This window comes from Puma concolor, chromosome A3 (assembly GCF_028749965.1).
Source record: "Puma concolor isolate L17-30 chromosome A3, mPumCon1.1.hap2, whole genome shotgun sequence".
Taxonomy (NCBI): domain Eukaryota; kingdom Metazoa; phylum Chordata; class Mammalia; order Carnivora; family Felidae; genus Puma; species Puma concolor.
Genome location: NC_141669.1, coordinates 27,651,184 through 27,671,649, shown reverse-complemented (window position 1 = coordinate 27,671,649; position 20,466 = coordinate 27,651,184). Strand labels below are relative to the sequence as shown.

The window sequence follows — 20,466 nt, the reverse complement described above, 5'->3', positions numbered from 1 at the left end:
CAGTATCTGTCTGGTTCACCATGTGCCTGATTTACAGGCTGGCAGGACAGGGCAAGTAGGCTGAAGTATCGTTGGAGAGACAACAGAAATCAAATTTGGAGCTTTTGTTCAGAAAGATCTGGTTATATCTTTATCTATATCCTCCATATATCTATATCTCTTCCTCAATTTAAACACAGACAACGTATTTTTCTCAAACTTTGTAACATTCTCTAAAAATTGCCTGACTATATACTAACATGGCCAGAAATGTATACTAACATGTACTATTCACAAACTGAAAATATACTAACATAGCCAGAGGCATGATTTGAAAACAACCATTCTTTATTAGAGTATTTGAGAGATGCCTGGCTGGCTCAGTTGGTGGAGTATGTGACTCTTGATCTTAGGGTCATGAGTTTGAGCCCCATGTTGAATGTGGAGCCTACTTTAAAAAAATAAATAAAATATAAAAAATAAAAAAGTAAAAGTATTTGAGACCCTACAAGGTTAATCCTAGATGCTAATATTTTACTGTGAAAGCACTGTTTTACTGTGCAAGCTGACAAGGATTGTATTTAGTAGCATGTACAACTCACTTCGTAAGCAACATGAACAAATCTATGGTCTTTCTTATTTTCTCCTTGTTGCAAGGTTATTCTAAAGGCAAATTCATTAAAACTGGAAAATGCTGTTATTTCTCAAACTCTTCTATTTGAGAATGAAAAATTACTTATTTTAAGTGCCTGTTTAGTTAACTCTTAGAAACAATTCTTTGACAAATGACAAACCTTGTGTTCAAATTTGTACCTACTTCATTGCCATTATCCAAATTACCCTTGTATAGGTTCTATAAGTAACTTTCTTAAGAATCTCAGCTGCATAAATTTTTAACTACTACATAATTCAAAACCTCCCTTATAATAATCTTTAAGATTATGACATAAAAAGATGTTCCTCTGAAAAACTGAAATCAGTTTTCATTTCAATTTTCCCCTCTGTATTTTTTTGTCACAAGTATTACATATGATTTCTATTTACTCTTTTCAAGATTTAGAAAGTCTGATCTTTAAGATCCTTCAAGATTTTTACTCTCCAGGAAAGACAATGTGGTACACACAATGAACCCGCCAAAGTTATCTGTGTTCTAATTCTCAGAATGTATTCATATGTCACTTTACATGCAAAAAGGGACTCTGTAGATGTGGTTAAATTAATAATTTTGAAATTGGGAGATTATTTTGGATTATCTGGGTCCTTATAAGTGCAAGATGGGGAGGAGACTAAGAGTCAGAGAAGTTGCCATGACATCAAGGAAGCAGAGATTGGGGTGATGTGATTACCGAAAAAGAAAAAGGTCATAAGCCAAGGTATGAGGGCAGCTCCTAGACGCTGAAAAGGGGAAGAAAACAGATTTTCCCCTAGACACTCCAGAAGGAATGCAGCTTTCCTGATTTTAGGCCTGCAATATCCCTTTTGGACATTCAACCTCCAGAACTGAAAGATAACTAATTGATCTGTCTTATTTAAAGCCACTAAATTTGTGGTAACCTGTTACAGCAGCAACAGGAAACGAAAACTGACAGTAACTAGGCCTCTTCAGGGATAGACACTAGGAGCGTTTTTAATTAGTATTTTACACTCTTTCTGGGTACAAGTCTAATCAAAGGTTACCAGCATTGGTAAATAGCCCCCATGCCTCCTCACAAGAGCACCCACAACAAGTCATTATCCAGCCTCTAGCTAAGTACCTTCTACACAGAAAACTCATTTCTCAAAGTTTGAGAAAACTCATTTTTCAAAGATACTTGATGGACTTCAGATACCTCTAAGTATTAGAAAATTCATTCTTGTACTGATCTGAGGCCAAAACCAGGGCTCCTTAACTCCTAGATCAGTGTTCTTTTCATTCTATTAAATTCAGCTTGAATAAGGTCTTTAGATACCCAGTTTAAAATACAAACAATTTCAAAATAAAATGCACAAGATTCCTAGTAAATCTTATAGAAATTATGACAACATTTACTTTTTTGTTTTGGGAGAAAGCCTAAGTGCGAGACGGGGAGGGTCAGAGAGGAAGAGAGAGAATCTTAAGCAGGCTCCGTGCCTATCATGGAGCCTGTCTTGGGACTCGATTTCACAACCATGAGATCATGAACTGAGCCAAAATCAAGCGTTGTTCACTTAACCAACTGAGCTACCCAGGCACCCTGACAATATTTACTTGTTCAAGCATTGTTTTTATTGCAGCAAAGTTCATTATAAAATTGTTATAAACTATGCTGGCTACTCTCCATTTAAATTAATGATTTGCATTAGAGAAAAGAAGAAATTAAGGGGAGTCATCATTTGCTCACTCACTAATATTATGTGTTACAACTTACATCAAGCAGTGAGTCAAAAATGAAACCCTTTGGTGCCTGGGTGGCTCAGCTGGTCAAGCTTCCAACTCTTAATCTCAGGGTCCTGAATTCAAGCCCTGCCTTGGGCTCAGCGCTTGGCATGAAGACTACCTAAGGAAAAAAAAAAAAAAGAATGAAACCCTTTCTTTTCCCCAATTGATTTTGCATTAAACATAACTTTTAGTTAGCACCTTGAACAACCCTACAAGAACAAGTATTCCATTTTCATTATAATTAGGTAACTATGTACAACACATAGATGCTTAAACAAATTCTACTAGCTAAATGTTCCTATTTTTTCATATCCTATATATGTCCTTATTTAGTCAAATAAGGAGAAATATGAATTCAGATATGACTCAGTATCAAAATCCTTACTGGCCTTACTATTTTTAAGGATCATTAAGCTACTGAGTCTTAGTGTCATCGGTAAAACGGGTGTAATACACAACCTTATAATGATTGCATAAAATAATATGGATCAAGGGAGTAAATACCATGTCAAACATACCAAAGGCACATAATAAATGTTCATTCCTTCCCCCACTCCAGATGATGCAAAATAAGGGGAAGAGGGGCAACTGGGTAAAGATAGGGGCATGTATCCATTAGACACAAAAATGTTGAGAACTACAAAACAAAATTTGCTGGCAGTGTCGAAACTCTTTAAAGACCTATACAATTCAACATTATACCAATACATGTTTAAGTGTAATTTTCTAAATATGCCGTCACTTTGAGAACAATTTTCTCATTTATCAGTAACTTCTACGTACATGCCCAATCAATAACTGCCGAAGAATCATAACCCATAGTGAACTGAACGTCACACGGAGCCAAATGTCAAAAACAATGATATTACAACAAAAAAGTTTATTCGCTGTTTAAATTGCGTGGATTTAAATATATACTATTCTATTTGATACGGAGTGAAGCCCTTCCCCCGCACCCCCGCCGCCTCCTTAAAATAAGGCGCCTGGGAATAAAAGCTCTGGAAAGGGCTTAAGAAATCAGGTAGAGAACGCAACAGGGGGAATGAAACAACTTTGTGAATTCCTCCTTGTCAAGGGAAAGTTGACGCCTCTCTAAGCCTGGAATAAAGCTACCGCCGCCACAGCGAAATCAAATGGCACGCTATCTGGCGTTCTCGGCACTGGCCCGTCTACGCCTGTCCTAAGGAATTAGAGTTTTCCCTTTCCCCACGCCCCACAGCTCAGGCGAGAACAGGCCAGCACGCTGCGGGCATCCACCCGGGTGACTCCCTGGGCTCCCAAGACTCCGCTTCACAGCCAACACCCACCAAGTCCTGAGACGCCACCCCCCAAGCTCCTCCTGCGCCCATCTCGCTCCAATATTCGCACATGCGTACACCCAATAAAGAGAAGTTAGAGCGCTCCGCCTCGAGGTAGGTCCCCACGCCCAGCTGCCACGCAGCCAGTCCTCCTGCCCTTCTTCGGGCCACCGGCTTCGCTATTCACTAATACGCATGTGTAATACGGTGCCGCCCAGCACCCCTTTAGCCGGCAGGGGTGGGGCGGAGGGCGGGACCGAGTTTCTTGCGCACGCTCCGGGCATGCGCAGTGCAGCGGTTGAGGCGCCAGCTGTCGACTTGGAAGTTCCGGGGAGGCAGCGCATGCGCGAGTGTACGCGTTGCCGGCGAAGAGGGGAGCCTGACGACTCGGAAATTTGAATACCACAGTAGCATGGAGTGTGACCTCATGGAGACTGACATCTTGGAGTCGTTGGAAGATCTGGGGTAAGACTGCCAGGGTACGGGTCTCCTAAACCTCACACTGCCGGCCCCCGGTAACACCTCCTCCGCCCCAGTCGGGGACACCTGCCTTTTCACGCCGCACCCGGTGGCTCCTGGCTGTCGCCTCCATATGGCTCCGGGACCCCAATGCCACGTCCACTGTCTGCCCTGCCGGGTCGGGGCCCTCCTAACGCGACGACCGTAGGCCTGCCCTGTGCTCCCTGCAGCCGAGTTACCCGCAGCGTTTGTCAGTCATGCGTGTCATTGTCTGGGCTCTAGGTTTTCGCCACCCCCCTCCCCGAGCTTCTCTTCTTGCTCCCCATCGTCTTGCCCTACCCCCTCACTCTGGAGGTTGCCAAAGTTGATTCTCTTTTTTCCTACTCGTTCTCCAAACTTCTCTCGCGTCCTGAGCCCCTGCTCCTACCCCACCCCATTTTCTCTCAAAAAAATCTCCTTTGCCCAGTCATCTCTGCATGCACTCAGGCTTCCCTAAGCCACATGCCTGCATCCATTCCGCTAGCCACCTCACTTATGTACCTAACCTGTCACCACCTTCATGGGAACCACTTGCTGTTTCCCCTGACAGTGACACTCTACTTCTTTAAGCCACCATTAGTGCCTACCCTTAGAGCCCTCTTCAGCCACCACATCCCCTGCATGTTTGTTGTGCATTTTGTCTCTTCTTACAGTTACCCAACCATGATTTAGTATCTAGAAGCTGGGAATAGGGCTTCTGATCTCTCTGGGTCACTGAGATCAGTGTACTCTATTAAAACTTGAGAATTGAGAACCTTTTGGACTACGGGTGGTTCCAGAAATAAACTGTGGAGTTACATTATGTGTCTACAGGTAAATGGTGTCCAAAAAATACAGATTTAGCTAGCTGTATTTATAAAATAACAAGTCCTTTGTCAAAACTCTCCCCAAGGGTGTTTATGACATGGAAACCTTTGGGGGAACCTTTCTTTAGTAAAGTCCACCGACGGGGCCCCTGGGTGGCTTAGTCGGTTAAGCTCTGACTCTGGCTTATGTCATGATATCATGGTCTGTGAGTTCAAGCCCTGCATCGGGCTCTGTGCTGACAGCTCAGAGCCTGGAGCCTGCTTCAGATTCTGTCTCACTCTCTCTGCCCTTTCCCCACTTGCGCTTGCTCGCACTGTCTCTCTCTCTCTCTCTCTCTCTCAAAAATAAATATTTTAAAAAGTTAAAAAAAAAAAAAAAAAAGGAAAGGACACCATGAGGTTCTCAGAGTCTGCCCATTTAAGTAACTTGCTGTCCTGGTAGAAATTTTTGGGAAAAGAATTGGTGGTGTGTATCTTTTTTTGTTACAGTGAATTATCATTGTCTCTCTCTTTGGAGCTTGCTCTGAATTTTCAGAATATTCCAGACTTTAGGGGGCTTATTTCTTTTGATTAGAGTATAGGTAAAAGTCACATTCAGCAAAATGGTCTCTTTGGCAGACATCTCAGACTAAATTGATTGCTCACATATGAATCCATTCATTCAGCAAACATTTTTAAGGAGCACTTGGGCTCTGGGGCAGTGTTGGGCTGATCATTTACTAGCCCAAAGTGAGGTAGAAGAGAAATTCACACTGTGAGAAAATGCTGTGAGAACTGAGGGCGAAGGTCTCTTTACACTTGGAAAGCAAATAAAGTCCCAAAAGCTTCCTAGAAGAAATGACACTTAAGGTTAGCATTGAAGGAGTAGTAGACTGAGGGAAGAGAGCCTTATTTAAATGTAGTCATTCTGCTTGGGTAGATGTTGCCTAAAGAATTGATGATGGATGCTATTTCTTCCCATTATTGTTCTACCCTTTTCACTGTATTTTCTGGAGTACTAAAAAAAGTAGTTGTTACTGTAATCATTGTAATCAAGTAAACATTTGAGATGGGTTGTAATGTACAGCCCATCAGATTGAACCATCAGATTTTCTGAAAACTTTGCTATAAATTTTAAGCAAAACTACTGAGTTTGATGACATTCAGTCATTAAAATTCAGGCCTAATTGATGGACATGTACGTTTAAAGGATTCACTGAGAATTATTACAATTTAAATGACTATCGTTTATCTTTAATCTGGCACACAGTATAAATTCAATAACTATTTGTAGAATAAACTAACAAATTCTAAATGTGTAACACAAGGAGACATTTGTAGGCCTAGTCTCTATATTGCAGTATCTAATAATTTGTGGGTTGAATCTAGATGCCAGACTATATAATCTCACTTTTTGTGTAAGGTTTTTTTCCATTCAATTCAGTGTATAAATACTTAAGTGCATTTTAAAAGTACCAAATTATTGTCATTTCTCAAACATCTCTGTACCTCCAAACTTCAAATTATCTTAAGCATACTTAATGTTCATCTTTAATAACAGTGTTTTTATCAGTATTTCACTTAAAAGATAAAATAATCTTCTGAAGAACATATATTTTAAAATTGCTTTGAGAATGACAGGATCTTTGGTTCTAGTTATATTCTAGGCTGGGGTTCATTATTACTGTTGTCTTTTATGAATATGTGAACATTTAATAATATTTTAAGATTATGCTTGAATCACTTAAAAAGGGTTAGGATTCAGATGCACCAGTTTGCCCAGACATCAACTTGCCAGCAGTTATTCATGTTTTAATAAATCCAGACATTTCTTGAGTACTAGTATGTCTTAATAGTCTTAACTGTCATTAAATATAGAAAAAGCAAATAATTGATTAACTGACAAGTTTTTGCTTTTAAAGAAAGTCATTAAAAAATTATCTAATTCATTTCTGGAAAAATTTCTAGAAAAGATAACCTAAGTTATATTTCTGAAATTGTAAACTATAGTATAATGAGCTATCACTTTTTAATGTTTTAATTTCAATTAAGTTAAAGTAAGAAAATCTTTGTACAATAAGAGCTTTCAGTGAATGGATAGAAGTTGACATAATTTAGTAGTGTATATGATTCTATTAAATACTCCTATGTATTTTGAAGAATTGAAATGCAATTACCAAGTAGCTTATTTTTCTAATCGATTTTGTTAGATTAAAATTAAAAACTTAAATTTTATTTTCTGTAAATTTTATTTGTATTTGCAGGTTTAGAAATTGGTCCTCTAACTACAAATAATACATAGATAAATTGTATAAAATATTAGGTGTGATTTTATATTCTTCTGAAGTATAATTTTTTACTTACCAGTTACAAGGGTCCATTGTTGGAAGATGGCGCTCTGTCTCAGGCAGTCTGTGCTGGAGCCAGTTCCCCTGAGTTTACCAAACTCTGTGCTTGGCTGGTGTCTGAATTAAGAGTGTTCTGTAAACTAGAGGAAAATGTGCAAGCAACTAACAGTAAGTAAACATTCAGTTTTAGGTGCAAAACATAAAAGTAAAATTGGGGTATTGTCAGTTGAACATTATTAGAACTAAACCTGAAGTTTTAAGTTTTTTCTAAGTGTAAAAAGAAAAAAAAAACATTAAAAGTTGAAGTTAAGTGAAAGTTGAAAAGATCTTATTACTGAGATACAGAAATGGGAGACAAGTATTGCATATATGAACTTTCCATTCTTTGTAAAACATGACTTGTGAGCTCTTAAATTGGTGGCTAGAACTCAAAGTTGGAATGTTTTTCTTAGGACCACTAGATTCCAGGAGGACGTGTGGCATGTAAAGTAAATGCATTAGTTCTTTTATACATGGGAAGAAAGAGAACACTTGAAGAAGTTTTCTGTATCGCAGAAATGTATCACTAGATCCACCACAATCAGATGCAGCACCATCAGATTTACGGTGTTGAGAGCTGTTTTATACTTGCCAATTTTATTATTGTATTAGCACTACTTTGTTTATTCTGCAAAAGAGACAGAAGCTTGGAACCTAACACTACACCATCTGGCTCCCTCCTACCATAGGTAAACCTACAATGGGAGACAAAGATAAATGCCTACTTGTTAACCTACGCTCATGGAGAACTATACACATACTCCCCACCCACACCCGACACAATCCCATTTGAAGAGCTCACATTTTTACATGTTTAGTATATTTAATGTGCACATGTTAGTTGCAGCCGTTTCCAATTATTAAGGACACTGTAGCGTAACAGTAATGATAGCATGGCTTACATTTATTGAGCATTATGTTCTAAGCATTTTCTATGTGTTAACTCATTTAAAACCTGAGGCAGGTTTTATTGCTCTTTTATACATGAAACAAGAAAGCACAGCTAGGTTAAATGCGTTGTCTGAGGTCACACAACTAGTGCATGATATCACCAGAGTTCAACCCCAGCAGTCAAGATTGGGGGTCAGTACTCTTAATACTGCCTCTTGGCCTCACATTTCAGAGACTATAGGAACTTGTGAAAACATGTATACTAGATGATAACTATAACCTGGAGCCCCTTTCAAAAGAAAACATCTCATAGAAGCCAACATACAAAACAGGTAAAATGTACTTATTTGGTTGAAGTTAAGAGGGAGTATGTTTAACACAAGTCTCTCCTCCTCCCTGGCTCCTTGTAAAGGAGTTATTTGGAATTTGAGTTTACAGAACAGTTTGCAAAACAGTAATACAGCCTTCCCATTTTACAGATGAGAAAATGAACTCAGATCAAGTGATTCAGAGTTTGTTGATTTTTGCCCCTGTGTGATAGAAAGCCATTAGAAAGAATGGTAAGGAAGAAGGGGCATTGTTTTTCCTTGGTTCACGAGATAAACTCTGTACTTAACATGTTATGGGAATACAGAATTACAAGTCATGTTTGCTAACTTCAGATTTAATCTCATTGGGAATGTTAGGCACAAATAGAACCACTGGAGGTTAGTACAGTAATTCAGTGCTTCACTTTATGGTTCACAGCAGGAGGAAATCAGTGAGCGCAGCAGCACTTGGGGAAGGTTCTATCAAGGACCAAGACCACTGGGCTTTGATGGGCAGGTGAGGTTTGATAGATGAGAAGCACATAGAGGGCATATCAATCGCAGGGAATAACTTAAATGAAGGCACAGACGTGGAAATGAGTCTGCCTGTTCCTTCGACAGTGAGGAGACTGGCGTGGCACAAATGGAATATTTGTGGAGGTAGAGGGTAACTACTATATATATGTCATAGGTACTACTACATAGCAGTTTGCAGGGAAGGTAAAGTGGAGAAGCCGTGAAGAAGAATCTTTAAGGGCAGACAGATAATTAGATTAGGTGAGGTAGAAATTAGGAAACCATTAAAGATTCTCCAATAAGGGAATAACCTAATGAAAACTTCTCAAGAACAGAAGTTGGCAGTGGTGTGAGAAAGGAAGGATTTAGAAGTCAAAGTAACTTGTGTTAGGAATATCCTGTTAAAACTTTCAACTTACATATATAACTTTTATGCTAATAAGAAAAACAATTTTTATTAAACAAGGTTATCTTAATTCTTAAAAGGCCCGAGTGAAGCTGAAGAATTCCAGCTTGAGGTGAGTGGGCTACTAGGGGAGATGAACTGTCCATATCTTTCACTGACATCTGGGGATGTGACCAAGCGCCTTCTCGTTCAGAAGAACTGCCTCCTTTTGCTCAGTAAGTTCATAGCTACTAGAATGTAGCTGTTATTTTTTATTCATGTTTTCTTTGACTAATAAACTGGCTGTTTACGATTTCATTACGGATTGAAATCAGAATGCTACATATTTTAAAGAAAACTATTACATTTTCAACTTAGAAGCTAATCATGGTCCTGTGCACTGGTAGCAGCGTTGTTTTGTAATTACTCCTCTTTTATCATTTAACTTTCCTGGTACTCGAAGTATTATGCTTCACCTAATGTGACCGTAGGTAGTGCCCAGTATTCAAGTGTGTGGTCATTAAACCTTAGCGTTCTGGACTGGAAGCACATTTTAAAACAGACTAGGAAGGTAGTGTGGGAATAATGAAGATTTTTTTAAAAAATTAAAGTGTTGTATATTGTGGGTATTTCTTTGTGGCTGGGTAATTGGGGGTTTTGGTTTTGTTTGTAAATCTATCAAATTACAATGTAAAATTTTCTGGAATAGTATTTGAATTTTTCCTGCACTTACTGATCATTCTGGGAAATAAATTGTTACAAAAACTTCTTTCTTTCCATGTTTTTTGTATACTAACTACGATTTCTTTCTTCACCCTGAAAAACAGTAAGTAGACTCACAAATTTTATTGCCTTAAGTGAACCCTGCAGTAAACACAGCCAGTAGTCTTAACTCACAAGTTTTGTAGCATCTGAGACACATTTAGATTAAGCTTTGGTTAAGTGAATATTATAGTTCTTATTATGACATAAATAGGTCGGGGTTTTTAAAATATTGTCTTTATAACTGTGGTTTCTGAATAATGTGACAGCTCTAATTTTGAAAGTTCAGTTTTTTAAAAATGGTGTTCATAGCCATTATACCAGACACTGAGTTATTCCAGAATCACTTTCATAATTTCCCCTTTGTTGAATGATTTTTTGGGGGTGGAGGGGGGTATACGCATAAGGTTAGATACTGCTTGAAATACTAATACTGCTGCATGTAGTTCTTAGGTGTGCATTCAGTATCCTTCAAATTGTGCAATTTCTAGAACTGGCTCAGCCACAGTGTACTCACTTGTTCTTCCTTTGTAACACTGCTTACCAAAACCTAGTATTTGGCACTCGGGATATGTTATCTTACATAGGAAGATAAGAACTTTATGGAAAGCTTAGTAATGATCATGAATAACTAATGTTTTCAAAGAGCTAAGAGTTTGGCCTTTTTAGTGTTCATACTTATAAAAACCACTTTGAATATAAATCTTCATAAAATGCCTTTGACTCTTTCCTGTTTCTTAAGCAGACTGCACTGAATATTATTTTGGACTCAGGGTCATAATTTATAGACTTTAATTTTTTTTTTAATGTTTATTTTTGAGACAGAGACAGAGCATGAACGGGGGAGGGGCAGAGAGAGAGAGACAGAATGCAAAGCAGGCTCCAGTCTCTGAGCTGTCAGCACAGAGCCCAATGCAGGGCTCGAACTCACAGACCGTGAGATCATGACCTGAGCCAAAGTCAGAGCCCGACTGAGCACCCAGGCTCCCCTAGACTTTATTTTAAAATTTTTTTTTCAACGTTTTTATTTATTTTTGGGACAGAGAGAGACAGAGCATGAACGGGGGAGGGGCAGAGAGAGAGGGAGACACAGAATCGGAAACAGGCTCCAGGCTCTGAGCCATCAGCCCAGAGCCTGACACGGGGCTCGAACTCAGGGACCGCGAGATCGTGACCTGGCTGAAGTCGGACGCTTAACCGACTGCGCCACCCAGGCGCCCCCTCTAGACTTTATTTTAATGTGCTATCAACTCAAAAGCTCCTCAGTAATATACAACTGTTTGCTTCTCAACTAAATGACTAAACCAACTAAAGGTTATGCTGCTCTTGGAATTCATGCACATATACATTACTCCCTCTATCTTTGCTTCTGCCGTTTCCCCTTTAAAATATTCCCCTCAGTTTGTATTCCCTCTGTCATGCTAGTATTTATGTACATGTGCTCATTTTCTTTTCGCTCTGTATAAATATTTCTCATCTTTCCAAGTATCAGTTGTCACATCTTAATGCTATAATTTTACTTCTCCAGCACCCTTGAACTTCTTAATTTGAAGCTTTTAATATATTGTGTTCCAAAGGGGAATATAACCAATCTCGTTAGAATTGTTAGTAGACTAGACTTTGAATGAGTGGCTAAAAAACTCTCCTGTGTCCGGTTAAGAAGTTTTAGCTGTTCATTGCCTGTCTGGTTGTCCAATTATTTCCCTTAGGTAAAATAAGTCAGATATCGGAGTTCTTAATAGATGAAGAGTTATTCATCTTTTTATGCATATATTCTTTATTCCTAACTAGATTGCCAGTAGAGATCATCTGTTTTGTTTTGTATTATATTTCCAGTACCCTTCCTAGTACTTTGAACTTCAGTTACAATTAATGTGTTTTTTTGATGGGAATTGTATTGGTGAACTAATTTTATGGATGCCTGAGCTATGTTGTCCCAAATTTGGAGAACCAGTTTATTAAATCATATGATTTTCTAGAACAAGGGTTGGCAAACTTTTTCTTTAAAAGGACGAGGCGGTGAATATTTTCAGCTTCGTAGGCCATAAGGTCTTTGTCACAACTCCTTAACTCTGCTGTTGTAGCATATACCAGCCAGAGAGGTTATGGAAATGATCATGGTAGTGTTCCAGTAAAACTTTATTTAGAAAAACTGGTTATTTTCATGACCATGGAGTTTTACTTTTTTGATCTTTTAACTCAGACAGTTTGCTGTATAGAACACATTAAGATTTTATCAAAACCATTTAGAATGACCTTTCCAGCAGCTTGGCTGTTATTTATTGTTCTAGCATAACACTTTGGGTATAGGAAATGAGATACCCAGGCTGATCATTCTTTGGTATTTCTCATAGGACTTAAGAGCCCTATGGCTTTTTCCAAAATGTCCAAAAATGTCTTTTTCCAAAACTCTCTTTCTAATGTCAGAAGGTTCTCACTTTGTCACATAACCGGAAATCCTGAGATCCAAATGATTATTAATCATCTTTCATAAAAATTTAAATGTCCTTGGGAAGGTTAAAGAAATAAGAGTGAATATTTTATACCTGAAGCACCTGAAGCAGATTGCAGCCCTCATTATACATGGCTGAAATCAACACATAAGGGGATGATATTGATACAGAAGGACTCTGCCAAGGAAAGCTTAGAAAGTTCTGTTGATGTTTTTCAGGGGAGTTGGGGGGAGTAGGGAGAGAAGGAGGAAGGTAGGGGAAAGGGAATATTGAGAAGATCAAAGATGGAAGAGGGGTTTCTTTAAACAGCCAGAGAGGGGGGCATTAGGCTACTGGAGGCCGTGAGAAAGGATCTTTGGGGAATTTCGTGCCTTTCCCCTTTTGTAAGTTAAGTTTTTATTACTTGAAAATGTTTTATGCCAGTTCTGAACAGACTACCTAAGTTTTGGAACGTAAGAGAGCAAGAGAGTTCCATCACTGCTGCATGTCAGTAGTGAGAAGTAAAAAAAAAAATAACCAGTTTCAACTGTTGCTGAGGATTGCCACCTGCCACCTTTGGTAAATTTGTTAGCAGATGCCAACCCCTGTTCTGGATAGTGGGATAACACAGATCCAGATTTTTAGATGTGACCTACCTTGTTACTTTGGTTTCAAAGAAGAATCACTTATTTTAAATCACCCTTTAAACATATATTGATTAAATACCTGAACTACAGAACCAGTTTATATGTTATGTCATTTGCAGGTAAAAATGGTTTTCTTTTCTTGTTTTTATCCATTCTTGCAGCTTTAAAAGTTACGTATCACTAGGTCTATAGAGTTGTGACTCCAGACTTATGACTATTAACTGTAGCTGTATCTCATTTTGAAATCTTATTTTGTTTACTTCAGCATACCTCATCTCAGAACTAGAAGCTGCCAGAATGCTCTGTGTGAATACTCCTCCAAAAAAAGCTCAAGAAGGAGGCGGTAGTGAGGTCTTTCAAGAGTTGAAAGGCATATGTATTGCTCTAGGAATGTCCAAACCTCCAGCCAATATAACTATGTTCCAATTCTTCAGCGGGATTGAAAAAAAAGTAAGACCTTTAGTACCAGATTGTAGTGTATTAAAGGCATAGTCCTACATTTGTTTGAAATGAAGCAAGTTAATTTCTCTAAATGGGAACCTAATGTGCATATTATTGTTACTAAATGAGTTTTGGGTTTTAAATCCTAGATACCTTAAAGAGAAATTAGTGTTTTACTATTTTTTTAAACTTGTGAGCATGTTTCTTTTTCAAAAAGGAAGCTTTACGCTTTGACTTATAAACTGAAATAAGCTAGGTATAATGTAAAAAGAATTAAGACTTAAGTCCTTTTTAAAATTTTATCACTGAACTTTGAGGCAATTAATTTTTAAGGTCTTTATCATTAAATGTTATCACCTTCCTTTCCATTGACTGGACAGAAAAGGATGTCAATGTTTTTGGTTTTTTAATCCAGTCACTTTGAGTCTTACATGTTTCAGATGGCAAGCTAGGTTTGTTGACCACTACTAACAACCTAGTATGTGAAAATAAGTCAGAATTATATTTATGCCACATGTAATCTACAGTTAAGAGGTTTTAAAAATATAATTGACTAGGAATAAGCAATTTTAATAAATATAAGAGAATGGTATTTGTTATAGCAGAGTTATTCTCTGTATGCATATCTGCTGGACTCTAAGAATTGGTACATTTGCATTGTGGGGTCAGTGGACACCATGATGCACAAATTCGGCTGAACTCTACAGGGGAGCAGCACTGTATCCATAGTCTATATTTTCTGTGTGTTCATTCATCCATTCAGCAAATACCCATTGAGTGCCTACTGTTGTCAGGCACTGTTCTAGGTACAGTGAAGGAATCATGCTTCCATAGGCACTTGAGGAGTGGGACAAGTGAGTGTCTTTATCGTGTGGGTCTTGTACATTTCAAAACATCCTCCACCTTTGCCTCTGTCAGGAATCTTCTTTTGATGGCAAGATATGATGGGAAATGGGAAGATGAGGAAGATATGTTTTACTTTTAGATTTGTTTATTCATTCATTTATGTGTTTGTGTCAGTTAAAGGAGACCTTAGCAAAAGTTCCACCTAACCATGTGGGAAAGCCTTTATTGAAGAAGCCAATGGGACCAGCCCACTGGGTGAGTAGCAGTCATCTTGAGTAAACTCGGTAAAGAACCATCTACCTCTCTCATGGTGTTGACACTTACAGTTTGTGTTGTTTAAGTTATGTTTTCTGATATGTAGTATCCTAGCTGGACATCCTCAGAATCAGTTTTGTGAATCTTAAGATTTAGGCAGAATAATTTTATTTGTGTATGATTAGAAGCACTTACCTCATAATTTGTAAATATTTCACATAGCTAGTAAAAAATAAATTGCAGTCGAGTATGTTTCTAATTGCCAAATGGGTTGCCTTCAAGCCAAAAATGTCACTGGGCTAAGCTTCACACAGTGAAATATGGGAAGGCTTAATGAGAATTCTGTGCTTATTCTTTATTATGTTTTGAGACATTGTTTTGCCTATTTTTTTTATCAACTTACTATAACTTTTAGTACTATATCAAGTAATTTGTTTTGTGCTAAGTGCTGGGGAATTAATTGGTTATGAATGAAGCAGACACAAGTTTCTGCCCTCTTAGAACAGGGGGTCAAGCAGATTTAAATTCTAACTGGTCTTTTAAATTTTGTTTTTAGGAAAAGATAGAAGCAATTAACCAAGCTGTAGCCAATGAATATGAAGTTCGGAGAAAGCTGCTAATAAAACGTTTGGATGTCACTGTCCAGTCTTTTGGCTGGTCTGACAGAGCTAAGGTACATACTAAATAATTTAAAAGAGCAGAGTATTTATAGACATGATCCTTAAACATTCCTAGCACAGGTTAGCTATGGTGGAGACTACAAGAGAAATGCATAGGAGACACATACAGGAATTTTTCTTCAATGAGTTGCTGAGTAGCAACTCTTCCAGCTATTCAGCAATAATGAAGAAAACATTTTTTTCAGGCTTTTCAATTTTTTTTTTTAGCAAAACTGTATGTTTTAGGTCCTACTAAGAGTACCCATTTGTAAGAGAAATGGATAGAGTATTTAAAAATCGCTAAAATAATAAATTTTGAAATCACTTGTTTGCTATACTTAAAGCTAACAATTTGTTACTTAAAGTGAGAAATACTGGATTTAGCAAGACCAGATATTACTGTGCATTTATAGAGAATTGGAGAATCTGGTAAGACTTCAGTTTTACTTCAGATTAAATGAGATAATCCAGGTAAAGATCTTGGTCACTCAACAGATATTTATTAAATATTAAATATCTACTATACGATCAGTAAGCAGAAAGAAATTGGCACACTTGACTAATTTGACCTCCTTAGAACCCTGAAGTGGAGCTGATCCTTGAATTTATGGGGAGGTTGGTCCAAATGTGTATGAGGTATTCCCTTAATAGTATATTCCTGTTTGAAAACAGATTTTTTTTCTGAATTTTAGTTAATTGACTCTGAAATGGTTTTTATTTAGTTCTCTGGTTATTTGTTAATAATATGTTATTTTCACCTGGAATCTTTAAACCTTAGCAAAGCCCTATTTGGCTGCTACATTATTGGGGTAGATATTTATCAACTTACAATTCTTCAGTGTTGGAAAGGGGTCTTAGAGATCGGTCTTAATTCCCCTCATTTTGCAACTGAAAGAAAATGGAGGCTTTGTCTGAGACCTCACAGCTACTTGGTAGCAACACATGGAGCAAATGGTTCTCTCCTGTGACTGTTGTAGGAAATACCAGAAACAATCATTTCACGCTCAGCGGGGTCCATGCACTTGAAACAAAAACCTTGCACCTCTTGTAGCTAGAAAACCATCTACTGACTGACGTCAGTGCACTGACTGAGGCACTGACAAACCACGGTCCTGAGTTTGGCATCGGCATGACAGCACAGGGCATCCTGACCCTGTGTGTTGGAGCTGCTGTTTCTCTCCCCATTTTGGACATCTCTAAAATAATCATGTTTAGTCTAAGTGATATTTAAGATCCTTTTGAACCATAATACACAGTGATTTTACACGCTATATTAAATGTATTGGGGAAGATCAGCATTGTACAGATTACTTACACAAATCTTTTTTTTTTGTTTCCTCTAACGGAATTTAGGTACTGATATCTCATTTTGAAACTTGGTTTTAGATAACTTCATAGAAATTACTTTATATGCACAAAATGAACTTGTTTCACATAATGAAATTTATGTACTTGTATCACTTTGAAATTGCATTTTAAATCAGTTTTATTTGCAACATAAAACTATTTTCTCAAAAGTGTTTCCATTCAACAAACAGTGAGTCGAGCACTTACTGTAGGTACAAGTGGCTATAAAAAAGAAATACAAGACATTAGGAAACATTCCTCCAGACAAACTATGGAATGACAATCTCTTTATCCTTTTAATTATTAAAGAAAACTTTTTCAAATAAAAAGTCACTGATCATCCCATTGTTTTAACCACAATAGCTGTTTTCATTTTTAGTATTATCTCCCTTCTTTTGTCTATATATACAATCATAACAAACTTTTTTACATTGTTTTTTCACATAAACATTTACCGTCCATATTTTAAGACCTGTGTATAACTGACACCAAATATTATGTCTTTGTGCTATTTTACTGTGTATCATACTTGTAACTGTTGCTTCCAAAATTTAGTAGATTGGAGATTGTTGTTTCTCACATTTAGATTAATTTGTCTGGGAAACATTTCTTATATTTGTTTGAACTTTACTTTCTTGTGTGTGAAATTTCTCTTTATGTCCTTTGCTCATTTATCTTTTGCAGTCTTGTGTTTCACACACATCTAAGTGGCCTGCCCCGGTGTCCCAGTTTCCCTGTGTTTTGTCTCTCAGGAGCTGACAGTTTTAGTCATTAACTTACCCTTCTACTAAATGGTTAATGTACACCTTTTTTCCTTATTTATTACTTATAATAGAGGAAAGTATTACACAGGGGGATCACTTTGGAAGAAATGTGTCCTGTTAACATAATTAGTACAAATTAATCATAGCTAACATTTTTTCTCATTGTAAGTAAAGATGGGAAAATTAAAAAGCAAAATTGCTGAAATGGTTTACATCCTTGTATCTACGTAGATAAAACAAATATGTTTGATCTGAGACCAATGGCAGGGGGGAACCTTTTTACCTTTTTGGCCCCACAATCCTAAAGGGAAGCCCCTTGACCCTTTGTATCTGCCTCCTGGCCACCTCCCAACATTATTCTTTGCTCTATTAGCAGGTCTCACAGTTGTATCTTCAGATAGTTATTGACTAGGTTGGAGCAGTGGTGAGTATAATGTTTCTCCTCCAACCTTAAACCTAGTAACATTATCAGACATTTGGGAAGTCTTGAACATATTTAATATCCGTGTTTCTTTTTCATTTTGAAAATTGACTTTTGTCTTTGAACACTTTGTTTCAACAGAGTCAGACAGAAAAATTAGCAAAGGTTTACCAGCCAAAACGCTCAGTCTTATCTCCTAAAAGTACTATTTCTGTCGCCCACCTTCTGGCTGCAAGACAGGACTTGTCGAAGATTTTAAGGACAAGCAGTGGCTCTATAAGAGAAAAGACTGCCTGTGCCATCAATAAGGTGATTAAAGTATCTTCACTTTTCTTTCACATACATTTATTTCTATTTATAAAAATACAGCAGTTTAAAACCTCTTTCTTACCCCATAGGTGTTGATGGGCAGGGTGCCTGACAGAGGAGGTAGACCCAACGAAATTGAACCTCCACCTCCAGAGATGCCACCATGGCAGAAAAGGCAAGATGGCCCCCAGCAGCAAGCAGGAGGCCGAGGAGGAGGGAGAGGTGGTTATGAACATTCCTCATATGGAGGACGAGGAGGTCATGAACAAGGAGGAGGGAGAGGTGGACGTGGTGGCTATGACCATGGTAGCCGCGGGGGAGGAAGAGGAAATAAGCATCAAGGAGGCTGGACGGATGGAGGGAGTGGAGGAGGAGGAGGTGGCTACCAAGATGGTGGTTATCGAGATTCAGGTTTCCAGCCAGGTGGCTATCATGGTGGTGGCCACAGTGGTAGTTATCAAGGTGGTGGTTATGGTGGCTTCCAAACATCTACATATACAGGAAGTGGTTACCAGGGTGGTGGGTACCAGCAGGACAATAGATACCAAGATGGCGGGCATCATAGTGATCGAGGCAGTGGTCGTGGAGGGAGAGGTGGTCGTGGAGGCCGGGGTGGACGTGGAGGCCAGGGAGGAGGTTGGGGAGGAAGGGGGAGCCAGAATTATCACCAAGGGGGACAGTTTGAACAGCACTTCCAGCATGGAGGTTATCAGTATAATCATTCTGGATTTGGACAGGGAAGACATTATACTAGTTGAGGCTACGGAACCTTACATTTTGCTAGAGCTCAAGTAATAGAAACTTAGTTTCAGAATTCTGAGTCCAGCATCAATTTTGAATTAATGTGAGACCACAGGTGGCAGGCAGATTCCTGCTTGGCATAAGTATTTGTAGGTCTTCATTCAATTCTGTTTTTGTTTTTTTTTTTTTTAAGGACTTACATAATGCAGTTTGTTTGAGAAACATATACAACCTCTCTCCTTTGTATGAAGAATTTTTTAAAAGGTAATTAAAATTGCCTTTAATTGACCAGTAGACTAATTCCACAGTCAGAACACGTGTACTTTTTGGGGAAGAAATTACTTGAATAAGTAGTTTTCAAAAAGCAGTTTTGAAAATGAGGATTCTCCTAGATTTTTTTAGATTTACAACTAGGAAGGCTTCCTCATATTAACAGTCCATTTATATGTGTTTTCCTTGAAGTATTCTAATGCCTATTTTCCAAGCACAGTTCTGCCCCGATTGGCTTTTTATTCAGAGAGATTATGCCACATTTGCTTCATGATAGAACTTTGGGTCTGTTCCTATTAAATGAGCTCTTCTGCAGATAGCACATTCAGTAGCCTTATTCTTTTGATGGAATACTGTACCATATGCTCAACTCTGAAAACCTTGAACACGGCCAAAATCCGTAAAGATTATAAAAGCAAACTAAGTTGTGAACCTATAATACATGTAGGCATTTATATAGTATAGCAATTCAAACTGACCTGCATCCATTCAAAACAAGTTCCTCCTTAAACCTTATTTTTACTTGAAATCTGTTAGAAGAAACAGCAAACTGAAATTTGTTTTATGCACGAGTTAATACCACTGGCTCAGCAAATACAAAATTAGTTTGCTTGGGGCAGGAGACTTTTTTTGTAATGGAAGAAATGCACTACCAAGTAAGAGGACAGATTTTTGCTTAGTGCAGGAGGCCCTTTATTATTGCTGCAGAAAACAAAAGCCTGGCTGAGTTGATGTTTTACATTCTCCTTTACTGAAATCTACATGAAGCTTCGGGCTGGGTTTTTGTAAACGTAAACATTGTCAAGCTGTGAAAGAAAATGGCTGGAGGTGTGCTTTGTGTGAAAGGTGAGCAATAAAGTATCTGTATGTTCTCTCTCTGGTTTGAGTTTTCTTTTAGCTACTTTTAAAAACTGAATTGTTGTGGATACTTGTTTCCAGCTTAAGAGCTAAGAGTTTGTTTCCCCAAAGATTATTGAGTGTTTCTTTAAAACATAATTTGTAATGAAAGATAATCCTTACCCTAAGGCCATAAATAATTGAAAAATACGTATTTCCAAATTTACCTTTCACTAGAACATTACAGCTAGAAAGCTTCACTACTCATTTCTGGCCACTGGGGGGAGCTG

The 20,466-nt window shown here is 38.0% G+C and overlaps 1 protein-coding gene across 1 annotated transcript; it reads left to right on the top strand.

Annotated features, from left to right (window-relative positions):
- The first annotated feature begins 3,983 nt into the window (after positions 1-3,983).
- On the top strand, positions 3,984-20,215 carry TSLIG3A (tRNA splicing ligase complex subunit 3A). The gene is made up of 8 exons (XM_025927291.2): positions 3,984-4,140; positions 7,326-7,474; positions 9,547-9,681; positions 13,552-13,736; positions 14,748-14,828; positions 15,385-15,501; positions 18,161-18,328; positions 18,418-20,215. Exons 1-8 carry the CDS (start codon positions 4,088-4,090, stop codon positions 19,084-19,086), a joined length of 1,557 nt encoding a protein of 518 aa, XP_025783076.1. The 5' UTR covers positions 3,984-4,087; the 3' UTR covers positions 19,087-20,215.
- Positions 20,216-20,466: the final 251 nt, after the last annotated feature.